This window comes from Leucoraja erinacea, chromosome 22 (genome assembly GCF_028641065.1).
Source record: "Leucoraja erinacea ecotype New England chromosome 22, Leri_hhj_1, whole genome shotgun sequence".
Lineage (NCBI taxonomy): Eukaryota > Metazoa > Chordata > Chondrichthyes > Rajiformes > Rajidae > Leucoraja > Leucoraja erinaceus.
In genome coordinates, this window is record NC_073398.1 from 35,445,620 (window position 1) to 35,460,022 (window position 14,403).

General features: G+C 47.4%; 1 protein-coding gene across 1 annotated transcript in view; it reads left to right on the plus strand.

Moving 5' to 3' along the window:
* cdc123 (cell division cycle 123 homolog (S. cerevisiae)) overlaps positions 1 to 11,995 on the plus strand; it is a 25,431-nt gene extending 13,436 nt beyond the window's left edge. The window contains exons 7-13 of the mRNA XM_055653468.1: positions 399 to 447; positions 1,931 to 2,006; positions 2,104 to 2,226; positions 3,251 to 3,279; positions 4,908 to 5,024; positions 10,528 to 10,665; positions 11,649 to 11,995. Of these exons, the coding sequence (XP_055509443.1) occupies positions 399 to 447; positions 1,931 to 2,006; positions 2,104 to 2,226; positions 3,251 to 3,279; positions 4,908 to 5,024; positions 10,528 to 10,665; positions 11,649 to 11,690 (574 nt within the window). The 3' untranslated portion in view covers positions 11,691 to 11,995. The remainder of the gene's footprint in view (positions 1 to 398; positions 448 to 1,930; positions 2,007 to 2,103; positions 2,227 to 3,250; positions 3,280 to 4,907; positions 5,025 to 10,527; positions 10,666 to 11,648) is intronic.
* The last annotated feature ends 2,408 nt before the right edge of the window (positions 11,996 to 14,403 follow it).

Below are 14,403 nucleotides of genomic sequence, written 5' to 3' on the forward strand. Positions count from 1 at the left end.
CTTCCTTTCTTCTTCCCGCCCCCATCACCCCCACATCGGTCTGATTAAGGGTATCGACCCGAAACGTCGCCTATTTCCTTCGCTCCATAGATGCTGCCTCACCCGCTGAGTTTCTCCAGCATTTTTAGTACAAGGTAATCATAGTTAAAGTAAGAAATGTTGCTGTTGGAATAAAGATGGAAGAGTATAGAGCGATGGTGATATGAGTTTGTAGATCTGCTCCTGTGGCCAGCACGCAACATAGACGCCTGGACTGGGCGCCATCTTGGGAAGCAAGTTGCCCCTCCTCTTTGACCCTTCTTCACGGGATGTTGTTTAGTTTTTATATCCTGCCACTGTGATTGTTCTCATCAATTAAATGGTCATCACACCGGCTCAATGTCTGAATTCTCCCTCAGATTTCTCCACTGCACTGACGATTCACCAGACCCCAAAATAGACACTCAGGTGAGTCCAATGGTCGCTTCTGATCTCTTCGAGGTGCCAGCTTTATGGATCCCTAAATTGTCCCGAGAGTAGTGCGAGTGTACGGGGGGTGGTCGCTGGTCGGTACCAACTCGGGGAGCCAAAGGGCCCGTTTCCACGCTGTATCTCCCATGTTTAATCAATAAAGTTTTATTATTAATGTTTTACGTGTCATTCCTAACTGTCACTGTATGTCATGTTGTCACTTGCGGGCGGAGCACCAAGGCAAATTCCTCGTATGTGAATACTTGGCCAAAAAACGTATTCAATTCAATTCAAAGGATCTGATGGATTTATGGATCTTAAATTACAGATTTCAAGTGCATCTTGTGTTGAAACGTAACACGGTTGTGATTTCACCCCTGCCATCAGGAAGATGGTACAGAAACTAGCGTCCAGGTTCAGGAGCAGCTTCTTCCTGACAGCCCATCAGGCTATTAAACACTACAAACTCCAACTAACCTCCAAACTGAACTGCCTGGACTTTGGCCTTCTTATGTTTTTGCACAATGTTGCTTTTTTAAAAGTTATTGTACTTTTTTTGTTTATTTAGACTTTAGAGATACAGCGGGGAAACAGGGCTCTTCGGCCCACCTCTGTGAGGTTATCCACTTTGGTGACAAGAACAGGAAGGCTGATTATTATCTGGATGGTTGCAGATTAGGAAAAGGGGAGGTGCCAGAGACCTGGGTGTCCATGTACATCAGTCACTGAAGTACATCAGGCAGTGAAGAAAGCAAATTGCACATTGGCCTTCATAGCGAGAGGATTTGAGTTTAGGAGCAAAGAGGACCTACTGCAGTTGTTCAGGGCTCTGGTGAGACCACACCTGGAGTATTGTGTGCAGTTTTGGTCTCCTAATTTGAGGAAGGACATTCTTGCTATTGAGGGAGTGCAGCGTAGATTGACCAGGTTAATTCCTGGGATGACTGACACATGATGAAAAGCATGGATCAACTGGGCTCGATTCACTGGAATTTAGAAGTTTGAGAGGGAATCTTATAGAAACATATACAATTCTTAAGGGATTGGACAGGCTTGATGCAGGAAAAATGTTCCCGATGTTGGGGGAGTCCAGAACCAGGGGTCACACAGTTTAAGAATAAGGGGTAAGCCATTTAGGACTGAGATGAGGAAAAACATTTTCACCCAGAGGGTTGTGAATCTGTGGAATTCTCTGCCACAGAAGGCAGCGGAGACTGATTCACAGGATGTTTTCAAGAGAGAGTTAGATTTAGCTCTTAGGGCTAAGGGAATCAAGGGATATGGGGAGAAAGCAGGAACGAGGTACTGATTGGGGATGATCAGCCATGATCACATTGAATGGCGGTGCTGGCTCGAAGGGCCAAATGTCCTACTCCTGCACCTATTGTCTACGTTTCTGTGCTTGTTTAAGTAGACTGGCGCTGACATGTCTTGCAATAACCTTTATCACACTGACACTAAAATCAACGTTTCTGTTTAGCTGGTTCTCCGGAAATGGTGTGAACTGATCCCTGGAGGAGAGTTCAGATGTTTTGTCAAAGAGAATAAATTAATAGGTACGACTCTGGAAAAAAAATGTTTTACATGTTTAAAGCGAAAATATGTGTTTGGTCAGGAACTGACTTTGAATCTTCTGGTCATTGTTTCTTGCAGGAGTCACACAGAGAGATCACACGCAATATTATGACCACGTCTGCCGTCAAGAAGCCACCATCCTTGGTTCCATAGTAGACTTCTTTAAAGATAAAGTACAATACAAGTTTCCCGATGAGGATTGCAAGTACCTTTTATCTGGCTTACCACTTATTTGTAAACTGTGGCCCCTGGTTCTGGACTCCCCCAATATCAGGAACTTGTTTCCTGCCTCTAGCGTGTCCAAACCCTTAATAATCTTATATGTTTCAATAAGATCCCCTCTCATCCTTCTAAACTCCAGAGTGTACGAGCCCAGCCGCTCCATTCGCTCAGCATATGACAGTCCCGCCATCCCGGGAATTAACCTTGTGAACCTACACTGCACTCCCTCAATAGCAAGAATGTCCTTCCTCAAATTAGGGGACCAAAACTGCACACAATACTCCAGGTGTGGTCTCACTAGGGCCCTGTACAACTGCAGAAGGACCTCTTTGCTCCTATACTCACTCCTCTTGTTATAAAGGCCAACATGCCATTGGCTTTCTTCACTGCCTGCTGTACCTGCATGCGGTTATAATACCGTGTACTAAAGTCTAAAGTTGAAAAGGTTTTGCAAAATCCCAGCTTTGTGACTTTGTTGGTTGAAGATGTAAATGTTAGTTTGTTATTCAATACTTCCATTATGACAATAACAATAGGAGCAGGAGTAGGCCATTCGCCCTTCGAGCCAGCACCGCCATTCAATGTGATCATGGCCGATCATCCACAATCAGTACCCCGTTCCCGACTTCTCCCCATATCCCCTGACTCCGCTATTTTTAAGAGCCCTACCCAGCTCTCTCTTGAAAGTATCCAGAGAACCGGCCTCCACCGCCCTCTGAGGCAGAGAATTCCACAGACTCACAACTCTCTGTGTGAAATAATGTCTCCTCGACTCCGTTCTAAATGGCTTACCCCTTATTCTTAAACTGGCCCCTGGTTCTGGACTCCCCCAACATCAGGAACGTGTTTCCTACCTCTAGCGTGTCCAAGCCCTTAACAATCTTATATGTTTCAATGAGATGCCCTCTCATCCTTAGATTTAGATATGACGACAATTGTGTTCTTGATGTATTTATGGTCAGTGTATTTCAAAACACTTATCCCCCTTTCTGTTTGCTTGCAGTTGTGTTTGATATATACAGAGACAGTCAGGTACGTGATCCTTACCTGCCTGAAACAATGCAGTGCACGTCCATTACTGAGGCTGATGTGTGTATGAAGGAACTGCAGATGCTGGTTTAAACCAAAGAGAGACACAAAATTCTGGAGCCCTCCGTTCAGTGTGTATTAACCAACCTGATCTCCCGGTGGCTCAGCACCTTAATTCCACCTCTCATTCCGAATCCGAACCTTTCTGTCCTGGGCCTCCCCCATGGCCAGAGTGAGTCCCAGCACAAATTGGAGGAACAGCACCTCATATTTTGCTTGGGCAGCTTACACCCCAGTGGTATGAGCATAGTCCTTGCTTTCTCCCTCCTTCCCCTCCCCTTCCCAGCTGTCCCAGTAGTCCAACTGTCTCCGCCTCTTCCTTTCTTTCCCCCCCCCCAACCACCCGACATCAGTCTGAAGAAGGATCTCAACCCAAAACGTCACCATTTCTTCTCTCCGCAGATGCTGCCTCACCCGCTGAGTTTCTCCAGCATTTTATGTCTACCTTCGATTTTTTTCAGCATCTGCAGTTCCTTCTTAAACAAAATGCTGGAGCCTGTTCTGCTTACTCCAGCAATTTGTGTCTAACTGAGGATTGATGATCAAGATTTAATTCAGTTTGGAGACACAGCACGGAAACAGGCCCTTCGAGTCCACGCCGACCATCGATCACCCATTCACACTAGTTCTATGTTATCCCATTTTCTCATCCACTCCCTACACACTAGGGGGCAATTTACAGAGGGGCCGATTAACCTACAAACCCGCACGTCTTTGCGATGTGGGAGGAGACCGGAGCACCCGGAGGAAACGCGCGAGGTCACAGGGAGAACGTGCAAACTCTACAGAAAGCATCCGAGGTCAGGATTGAATCTGGGTCTCTGGTGATTGAATCTGGGTCTCTGGTGCCATTGAGGCAGCAGCTCTACCTCTAAGAGACGGTGCGGTAACAGGCCCTTCAGCCCACTGAGTCCACACCAGCCAGAGATCACCCCGTACACTAACACTATCCTGCACACTGGGAACAATTTACAATATTTACCGAAGCCAAATTAACCTGCAAGCCTGCACGTCTTTGGAGTGCGGGAGGAAATTGATTGGTACTGATTGGGGATGATTAGCCACGATCACATTGAATGGCGGTGCTGGCTCGAAGGGCCAATAGACAGTAGGTGCAGGAGGAGGCCATTTGGCCCTTCGAGCCAGCACCGCCATTCAATGTGATCATGGCTGATCATCCCCAATCAGTGCCCCGTTCCTGCCTTCTCCCCATAACCCCTGACTCTGCTATTTTTAAGAGCCCTATTTAAATCTCTCTTGAAAGCATCCAGAGAACCGGCCTCCACTAAGGCAGAGAATTCCACAGACTCGCCACTCTCTGTGAGAAAAATTGCCTACTCCTGCACCTATTGTCTATTGAAACTGGAGCACCTGGAGAAAACCCACGCAGTCGCGGGGGAGAACGTGCAAACTCCGTACAGACAGCACAGTACAGTAGTCAGGATCGAACCGGGGTCTCTGGTTACTGTGAGGCAGCAACTCCACCTCTGCGCCAGTGTCACTTTAAACTTTTGTTAGAATGGTTTAATTTCATTGCAATAATTGCCGCATCCCTCTGATTTGTTTGACAGGGCCGGGTGTGGATCATCGACTTTAACCCGTTTGGGGAAGTCACCAACTCGTTGCTGTTCACCTGGGAGGAGCTGATGTCTGGACAGAACCTCAGTGAGGGAGCTCAAGCCGACCTGGTCAATGCAACTCCTGTTTACTCCCGTTATGAACACTTGTTCTCCGGTACAGGTCAACCACCGATTTTCCGGCACCCTTGGTCCCCGGAGCCTCTCCGGGTTACCCGTTGTTGCCGGACTGACAGAGGTCATAGTGCGGAAATAGGCCCTTCGGCCCAACTTGCCCGCACCAGCCAACATAGAGTCCCAGCTACACGAGTCCCACCTGCCTGCGCTTGGTCCATATCCCTCCAAACTTGTCCTATCCATGTTTAAGAAAGAACTGCAGATGCTGGAAAAATCGAAGGCAGACAAAAAATGCTGGAGGAACTCAGTGGGGGAGGCAGAGGTGTACAGGAATAGGTGACGTTTCGGATCGAGACACGGAAAGCATCTATGGAGCGAAGGAATAGGCGACGTTTCGGGTCGAGACCCGGAAGGGTCTCGACCCAAAACGTCGCCTATTCCTTCGCTCCATAGATGCTGCCTCACCCGCTGAGTTTCTCCAGCGTTTTTTGCTGGAGATACTCACCAAAAATGCTGCCTCACCCGCTGAGTGTCTCCAGCGTTTTTGGCCTATCCATGTGCCTACCAGTCTAACTGTTTCTTAAACGTTGGGATAGTCCCAGCCTCAACGACATCTTCTGACAGCTCGTTCCATCCCCGGCAAAACAGTTACCCCTCAGATTCCCATTAAATCTTTTCCCCTTCACCTTGAGCCGACGTCCTCTGGGTCACGGCCTCCGAGAGGAATCCCAACGGTACCAAAACATTCCGCCAAGCCGCAGTCCCAGAGCCCCGGCAGCAGGGGGCAGATTCCACCCGCCGATCGGCCACGGAAGTCCCGATGAGGTCGAGATCGGCGTCCTTGCCCGGCCTACGGGACACATTTTCGGGGGGACTTCCAGAGGGGAATTTTCTGGCACACTCTCCGGATTAAAGGAATTTCCGGAAAATCGCTGTCGGACCTGTACATGTGGGTGGGATTGTCCATTAGACGCAAGGAACTGCAGATGTTAGAATCATGCACAAAGATTTAGTTTAAGTTTATTTATATATTGTCATGTGTACAGTGTGTAGGAATGAACTGTGCAGGTGCTGGTTTATACTCAAGATAGACACAAAATGTGTAGGAGGGTTTCAGCCCGAAACGTTGCCCATTTCCTTCACTCCATAGATGCTGCTGCACCCGCTGAGTTTCTCCAGCATTTTTGTGTATCCACGAAGTGTGCAGGAAAGAACATAGAAACATAGACAATAGGTGCAGGAGGAGGCCATTCGGCCCTTCGAGCCTGCACCGCCATTCAATATGATCATGGCTGATCATCCAACTCAGTATCCTGTACCTGCCTTCTCTCCATACCCCCTGATCCCTTTAGCCACAAAGGCCACATTTAACTCCATCTTAAATATAGCCAATGAACTGTGGCCTCAACTACCTTCTATGGCAGAGAATTCCACAGATTCACCACTGTCTGTGTAAAAAATGTTTTCCTCATCTCGGTCCTAAAAGACTTCCCCCTTATCCTTAAACTGTGACCCCTTGTTCTGGACTTCCCCAACATCGGGAACAATCTTCCTGCATCTAGCCTGTCCAACCCCTTAAGAATTTTGTAAGTTTCTGTAAGATCCCCCTTCAATCTTCTAAATTCTAGCAAGTACAAGCCGAGTCTATCCAGTCTTTCTTCATATGCAAATGCTGGTTTAAATGGAAGGTAGATGCAAAATTCTGGAGTAACTCAGCGGGGCAGGCAGCATCTCTGGAGAGAAGGAATTCTGAAGGCGGTTTTCGGCCCGAAACGTTGCCTATTTCCTTCGCTCCATAGATGCTTCCTCACCCGCTGAGTTTTTCCAGCATTTTTGTCTACCTTCGATTTTCCTGCATCTGCAGTTCGTTCTTGAACATTTCTTCTTGCGTATGGCGTGACAGCCTAAAGCTGTAGGACAACTTGTTCTATTTGATCTTGTTTGATTGTGCACACCGGGTTGATTGCATTCATCGAAACAAGGCGGACCACGTGAAGGTTGCAATCTTCCCACCCCTTCAGAAGACCTGACTTCCAGTTGGACGTTGTTATACCTAACCAATTATCTATCCTCTGGTTTCCCCCCCCAGAAATCTATTTCAGACACCAAATGACTAAATTTAATCCACCGGCTGATATCAGTTCCAATTTCTCCACACTGATACGGTTTTTTAATCTATTTGACTGAAAGTTGTGCTTGTCATTTTGAAGAGTACAGAATCGATTTAAAAACTCAAATTAAAAAAATTAAATTAAATTATAATGTAGGAAATGGAACGGAGGTGGATGCTATTAGGCATGGTGGCACAGCGGTAGAGTTGCTGCCTTCCAGCAAATGCAGCGTCAGAGACCCGGGTTTGATCCTGACTACGGGTGCTGTCGGTACGGAGTTTGCACGTTCTCCCCGTGACCTGCGTGGGTTTTCTCCGAGATCTTCGGATTCCTCCCACACTCCAAAGACGTGCAGGTCTGTAGGTTAATTGGCTTGGTAAATGTAAAAATTGTCACTAGTGGGTAATGGGATCGTGTTAGTGTGCGGGGATCGCTGGTCGGCACGGACCCGGTGGGTCGAAAGGACATGTTTCTGCGCTGTATCTCTAAACCAAACTAAACTAAACTAAACTAAACCATCTTATGAATTGTGTAAGAAAGAACTGCAGATGCTGGTTTAAACCCGAAGATAAGAACAAAATGCTGGAGTAACTCAGCGGGACAGGCAGCGTCTCTGGAGAGAAGGAATGGGTGACGTTTCTCATTTCGAGACCCTTCTTCACCTTCTCAACTCTATGGATTGTTGCCTTGGCATTATGCCATGTTGTTTTTCAAAGGTAGACAAAAATGCTGGAGAAACTCAGCGGGTGAGGCAGCATCTATGGAGCGAAGGAATGGGTGACGTTTCGGGTCGAGACCCTTCGAACGTTTCGGGTCGAGACCCTTCGAAGGAATAGGTGACGTTTCGGGTCGAGACCCCTTCGGGTCTCGACCCGAAACGTCGCCTATTCCTTCACTACATAGATGCTGCCTCACCCGCTGAGTTTCTCCAGCATTTTTGTCTACCTTCCGATTTTTCCAGCATCTGAAGTTCTTTCTTAAACATGTTATTTTTAAAGTTACATTCCGCTAAGTATTATCCCGCTTCAATGTTTACATCGACTACTGTCAGACCATCAACCAGAATATACAATTATAAGAGGCACCGATAAGGTAGACAGTCAAAACCTTTTTCTTGGGTGGAAATGCCACAGACTAGAGGGCATGACTTTAAGGTGAGAGGGGAAAGTTTAAAGATGTGTCGGCAACCTTTTCTATACAGAGAGTGGTGGGTGTCTGGAACGATTCAGTTCAGTTCATTGTCACGTGTACCGAGGTACAGTGAAAAGCTTTTGTTGCGTGCTAACCAGTCAGCGGAAAGACAACACATGATTACAATCGAGCAGATACATGATAAGGGAATAAGGTAGACAAAAATGCTGGAGAAACTCAGCGGGTGAGGCAGCATCTATGGAGTGAAGGAAATAGGCAACGTTTCAGGTCCAGCATCTTTTGGGCTGCAGATTTTCCAGCATCTGCAGTTCCTTCTTAAACATGATAAGGGAATAACATTCAGTGCAAGGTAAAGCCAGTAAAGCCCGATCAAGGATAGTCCGAGGGTCTCCAAAGAGGTAGATAGTAGTTCAGGACTGCAAGGCTAATTCCCGGGATGGCGGGACTGTCATATGCTGAGAGAATGGAGCGGCTGGGCTTGTACACTCTGGAGTTTAGAAGGATGAGAGGGGATCTTATTGAAACATATAAGATTATTAAGGGTTTGGACACGCTAGAGGCAGGAAACATGTTCCCGACGTTGGGGGAGTCCAGAACCAGGGGCCACAGTTTAAGAATAAGGGGTAAGCCATTTAGAACAGAGACGAGGAAACACTTTTTCACACAGAGTGTTGTGAGCCTGTGGAATTCTCTGCCTTATGTTCTCTGGATACTTTCAAGAGAGAGCTAGATAGGGCTCTTAAAGATAGCGGAGTCGGGGGGATATGGGGAGAAGGCTGGAACGGGGTACTGATTGTGGATGATCAGCCATGATCACATTGAATGGCGGTGCTGGGTCGAAGGGCCGAATGGCCTACTCCTGCACCTATTGTCTATTGTCTGCTCTCTAGTTGTGGTTGGATGATTCAGTTGCCTGATAGCATCACTGCCCGGTGACTGAAGAAACGATAGTGGCGTTGAAGTGACTTGTAGACAGGCACATGGATATGCAGGGATATGGATCGCGTGCAGGCAGATAAGAGTTGGAATAAACGGGAAATGTTGGACTCGGGGATGGCATGTGAGGTATGGGGGAGGGGAAAGGGTGACTTCCAGCTTTCCATCATCCGTCTGTAGAAGGGTCACAGTTCAAAACGTCATCTGTCCCATCCCTCCACAGATGCTGCCCGACCTGCAGAGTTCCTCCAGCACTTCATAAATTGGTTTCGTGCTCAGCACGGACATTGTGGGCTGAAGGGCCTCTTCCTATGATTGTGGCAACCTTCTTAAAGGGGGTACCTTTAGGAAGGAGACGAGGAGGAATTTCTTAAGTCAGAGGGTGGTGAATCTGTGGAATTCATTGTCACAGACTGTGGAGACAATAGACGCAGGAGGAGGCCATTCGGCCCTTGAGCCAGCACCGCCATTCAATGTGATCATGGCTGTTCATCCAAGTCAATGGATATTTTTAAGGCGTTGGTTGCCAGATTCTTGATTAGTGAGGGTGTCGAGGAGAAGGCAGGTGAATGGGGTCGAGAGGGAAAGATAGATCAGCCATGATTGAATGGCGGAGTAGACTTGATGGGCCGAATGGCCTAATTCTGCTCCCGGAACTTGTGAACTTCAGTTTTGTGGGCTTTTATTCGTTCAACTTTAGGGAATGTTCTGTGACGATATTCATGCTGTCGGCATTCAGCGTTTGATGATCTGTGCAGGAAGGAACTGCAGATGTTAGTTTAAACCAAAGGGTCACACAAAATGCTGGAGCAACTCAGCGGGACAGGCAGCAAGCATCTCTGGCGTGAAGGAATGGGTGAGGTTTCGGGTGGAGACCCTTCTTCAGACTGGGAGTCGGGGGAGAGGGAAAGGAGAGATATAGATGGTGATGTAAAGAGATATAGAACAAATGAATGAAAGTTATGCAAAATATAACAATGGTGAAGGAGACGGGCCATTGTTAGCTGTGAGCTGGGTGAAAACGAGTGACAGACAACGAGACACAACAAGGCGGCTTTGAAGCTGGTACGAGATGGGTGGGGGAGAGGGACGGAGAGAGGGTAGCAGGCGTTACTTGAAGTTAGTGCAGTCGATGTTCATACCGCTGGGGTGTAAGCTGCCCAAGTGAAATATGAGGTGCTGTTCCTCCAGTTTGTGCTGGGCCTCACTCGATTGACAGTGGAGGAGGCCCAGGACAGAGAGGTGAGTGTGGTGTTCTTCCAGACTTCATTCACCCTGTGTTTGTGTTGCCACTGTAGGATGGGCCGGTGTTCCGCTACATCACCAGTGAGATGACCGTCCAGCCCAGCCCTTATTTAAGCTACCGCTTGCCAAAGGACTTTGTCGACCTGTCGAGAGGCGAAGATGCCCACAAACTCATCGATTTTCTCAAGCTGGTAAGGCAAATCTTCAAGGAAAAAGGAATTGCAGATGCTGGTTTACACCAAAGACAACCGCAAAGTGCTGGAGTAATTCATTCCTGATTGGTGCGGGTGTCAGGGGTTATGGGGAGAAGGCAGGAGAATAGAAACATAGAATTAGGTGCAGGAGTAGAGGCCATTCGGCCCTTCAACCCTGCACCGCCATTCAATATGATCATGGCTGATCATCCAACTCAGTATCCCGTACCTGCCTTCTCTCCATACCCCCTGGTCCCCTTAGCCACAAGGTTCCACATCTAACTCCCTCTTAAATATAGCCAATGAACTGGCCTCAACTACCCTCTGTGGCAGAGAGTTCCAGAGATTCACCACTCTCTGTGTGAAAAAGTTCTTCTCATCTCGGTTTTAAAGGATTTCCCCCTTATCCTTAAGCTGTGACCCCTTGTCCTGGACTTCCCTAACATCGGGAACAATCTTCCTGCATCTAGCCTGTCCAACCCCTTAAGAATGGGGTTTGGAGGGAGAGATAGATCCGCCATGATTGAATGGTGGAGTAGACTTGATGGGCCAAATGGCCTGATTCTACAACTATTCCATATGACCTTATAACACAGCGGGTCAGGCAGCATCTCCGGAGTAAAAGGATGGGTGATGTTTTAGGGCAGCCATTATACTTTATTAGCCAAGTATGGTTTTGCAACATATAAGGTCATAAGTTAAAAGAGAAGAATTAGGCCATTCGGCCCATCAAGTCTACTCCGCCATTCAATCAAGTCTGATCTCTCTTTCCCTCTCAGCCCCAAACTGCTCACAATGCTCCAAATGCAGCCTGACCAGTGCCTTATAAATCTTCAGCATTTCCCAATTCCAGCGTCTGGAGTTCCTCGCCTCTCTCCGTAATTCGGGGAAAGGGTAAGAACCAGAAGAAAACCGGTGATTCTCTTAACACTTAGTTTTGCTTTCTTTCCTTTCCTTTCCCTCCTCCCCTCTGTCACCAGACGAGAAATCAAGAACCGGAGAGCTCTGATGAGGAGGACTAGCGGAAAAACCTCCTGGGAAAATTGTCAATACAAATGGAAAGGTGTGAATTAACTTTCGTCCGAATGTCTTGAGGCGTGAGTGTCGCTCGGCGCTGACTGTGACAAAGCTTTATACCGATTAAGTTTAAAAGACGTTGACTGGTTTTAAACGGATCAAGAGGCTGATGCAGCACAATTGTAAAGATTATAAAACAAATTGAATCGCGAGTGTGATACTTTTCGAAGATAACTATATGTTATTGAAGACGTCTGTATATCTATGAATATGGTAAATTCCTGCACAATTAAAATTGTATCAATCGGAAGTGCATTCAGCTGTACTTTCATTCATTGTAATAAAATGGTCAACTTCCACAAACCCAAGCAGACAACCTGTGACCCTTGCCTGGGTTTCAACACCTAAGTTCCAGAGAAAGGTTGAACAAGTTAGGGCTTTATTCTCTGGAGCGCAGAAGGTTAAGGGGGGACTTGATAGAGGTCTTTAAAATGATGAGAGGAATAGACAGAGTTGACGTGGACAAGCTTTTTCCATTGAGAGTAGGGAAGATTCAAACAAGAGGACATGATTTGAGAATTAAGGGACAGAAGTTTAGGGGTAACATGAGGGGGAACTTCTTTACTCAGAGAGTGGTAGCGGTGTGGAATGAGTTTCCAGTGGAAGTGGTGGAGGCAGGTTCGATTTTATCATTTAAAAATAAATTAGATAGTTATATGGATGGGAAAGGAATGGAGGGTTATGGTCTGTGTGCAGGTAGATGGGACTAGGGGAGAATACGTGTTCGGCACGGACTAGAAGGGCCGAGATGGCCTGTTTACGTGCTGTAATTGTTATGTGGTTATAACAGCACTTTTGTCGGGAAACTTCTTTAGACTTACTTTCCCTGTTTACTAAGTTTCAAAATGCGTCTCACTGTGTAATGTGATTGAAGGTAGACAAAAATGCTGGAGAAACTCAGGAGGTGAGGCAGCATCTATGGAGCGAAGGAATAGGTGATGTTTCGGGTCGAGACCCTTCTTCAGACTGATGTGGGGGGAGGGGGGGTGGGGGACGGGAAGAAGAAAGGAAGAGGCGGAGACAGTGGGCTGTGGGGGAGCTGGGAAGGGGAGGGGAAGGAGGGAGAAAGCAGGGACTACCTGAAATTGGAGAAGTCAATGTTCATACCGCTGGGGTGTAAACTACCCAAGCGAAATATGAGGTGCTGCTCCTCCAATTTGCGGTGGGCCTCACTCTGGCCATGGAGGAGGCCCAGGACAGAAAGGTCAGATTGGGAATGGGAGGGGGAGTTGAAGTGTTGAGCCACCGGGAAATCAGGTTGGTTATTGCGAACTGAGTGTGATATGATTTAGCAGTTTTCTGTACACTGTGGACGGCTCGATTGTAATCATGTATTGTCTTTCCACTGACTGGATAGCACGCAACAAAAGCTTTTCACTGTACCTCGGTACACGTGACAATAAACTGAACTGACTATTTTTATCTGACATGGGTGTGAATATGTTGGAGGGAAAAAATTGTCCTATATACACAGTGGCGCAGTGTAGAATTGCTGCTTCACAGCGCCAGAGACCCGGGTTCAATCCTGACTACGGGTGAGGCAGCATCTATGGAGCTTGTGCCTTCTCCCTGTGACCTGCGTGGGTTTTCTCCGGGTGCTCCGGTTTCCTCCCACACTCCAGAGGTTTGTAGGTTAATTGGCTTCGGTAAAAATTGTAAAGTGTCACTAGTGCATGTGTGTAGGTAGGTCAGTGCTAATGGGGAGAGCAGGGATCGCTGGTCGGCACGGACTCGGTAGGCCACGGGGCCTGTGTCTGCACTGTACCTCTAAACTAAACTGAGGTTTTTGGCTTACAACCACCACCTGCCCCCCTCCCCCCACCTTTCCCCTCTTCTCTTCCCTGTGCCCCACCCAGTTGCTCACCATTACTCACCGTCCCTTTCCACATAAGTGCCTCCCTCTGGCTTGACATTTCTCTTCACCTAATCTGACACCATTTTATCTCCTCTTCACCTCCAGCCTTTGTCACTTACTCCACCCATCTGCCAATCACCCCCCCAACTATATCCACCTATCACTTGCCAGGGTTTTTCCCGCCCCATCTATTCTCCCACCTTTCTCTCGCCCCCCACCCTATAAGAATCAGTCTGAAGAAGAGTCCCAGTTGGAAATGTCACCTATCCATGTTCTCCACAGATGCTGCCTGACCCGCTGAGTTACTCCAGCACTCTGTGAAACGTCACCTATCCATGTTCTCCACAGATGCTGCCTGGCCCGCTGAGTTATGGTGCAGCAGCATCTATGGAGCGAAGGAAATAGGCAACATTCGGGCCGAAACCCTTCTGGAAATAGGCAACGTTTTGGGCCGAAACCCAGAAGGGTTTCGACCCAAAACATTGCCTATTTCCTTAGCTCCATAGATGCTGCTGCACCCGCTGAGTTACTCCAGCACTCTGTGAAATGTCACCTATCCATGTTCTCCACAGATGCTGCCTGACCCGCTGAGTTACTCCAGCACTCTGTGCTTGTAAACCAGAATCTGCAGTTCCCTGTGTCTCAACCTTTCATTAATATTTGTATTTAGCAGTAGGATAAACAATCATTTGTTGAAGCTATATTGGGAGGTGAGGAATTTAAATTATTTTATTACTGATGTTTATCATAAGATGCAACTTATCTGCCGGTGTTCCATGCAATGTTTTCATATTAATAATCCA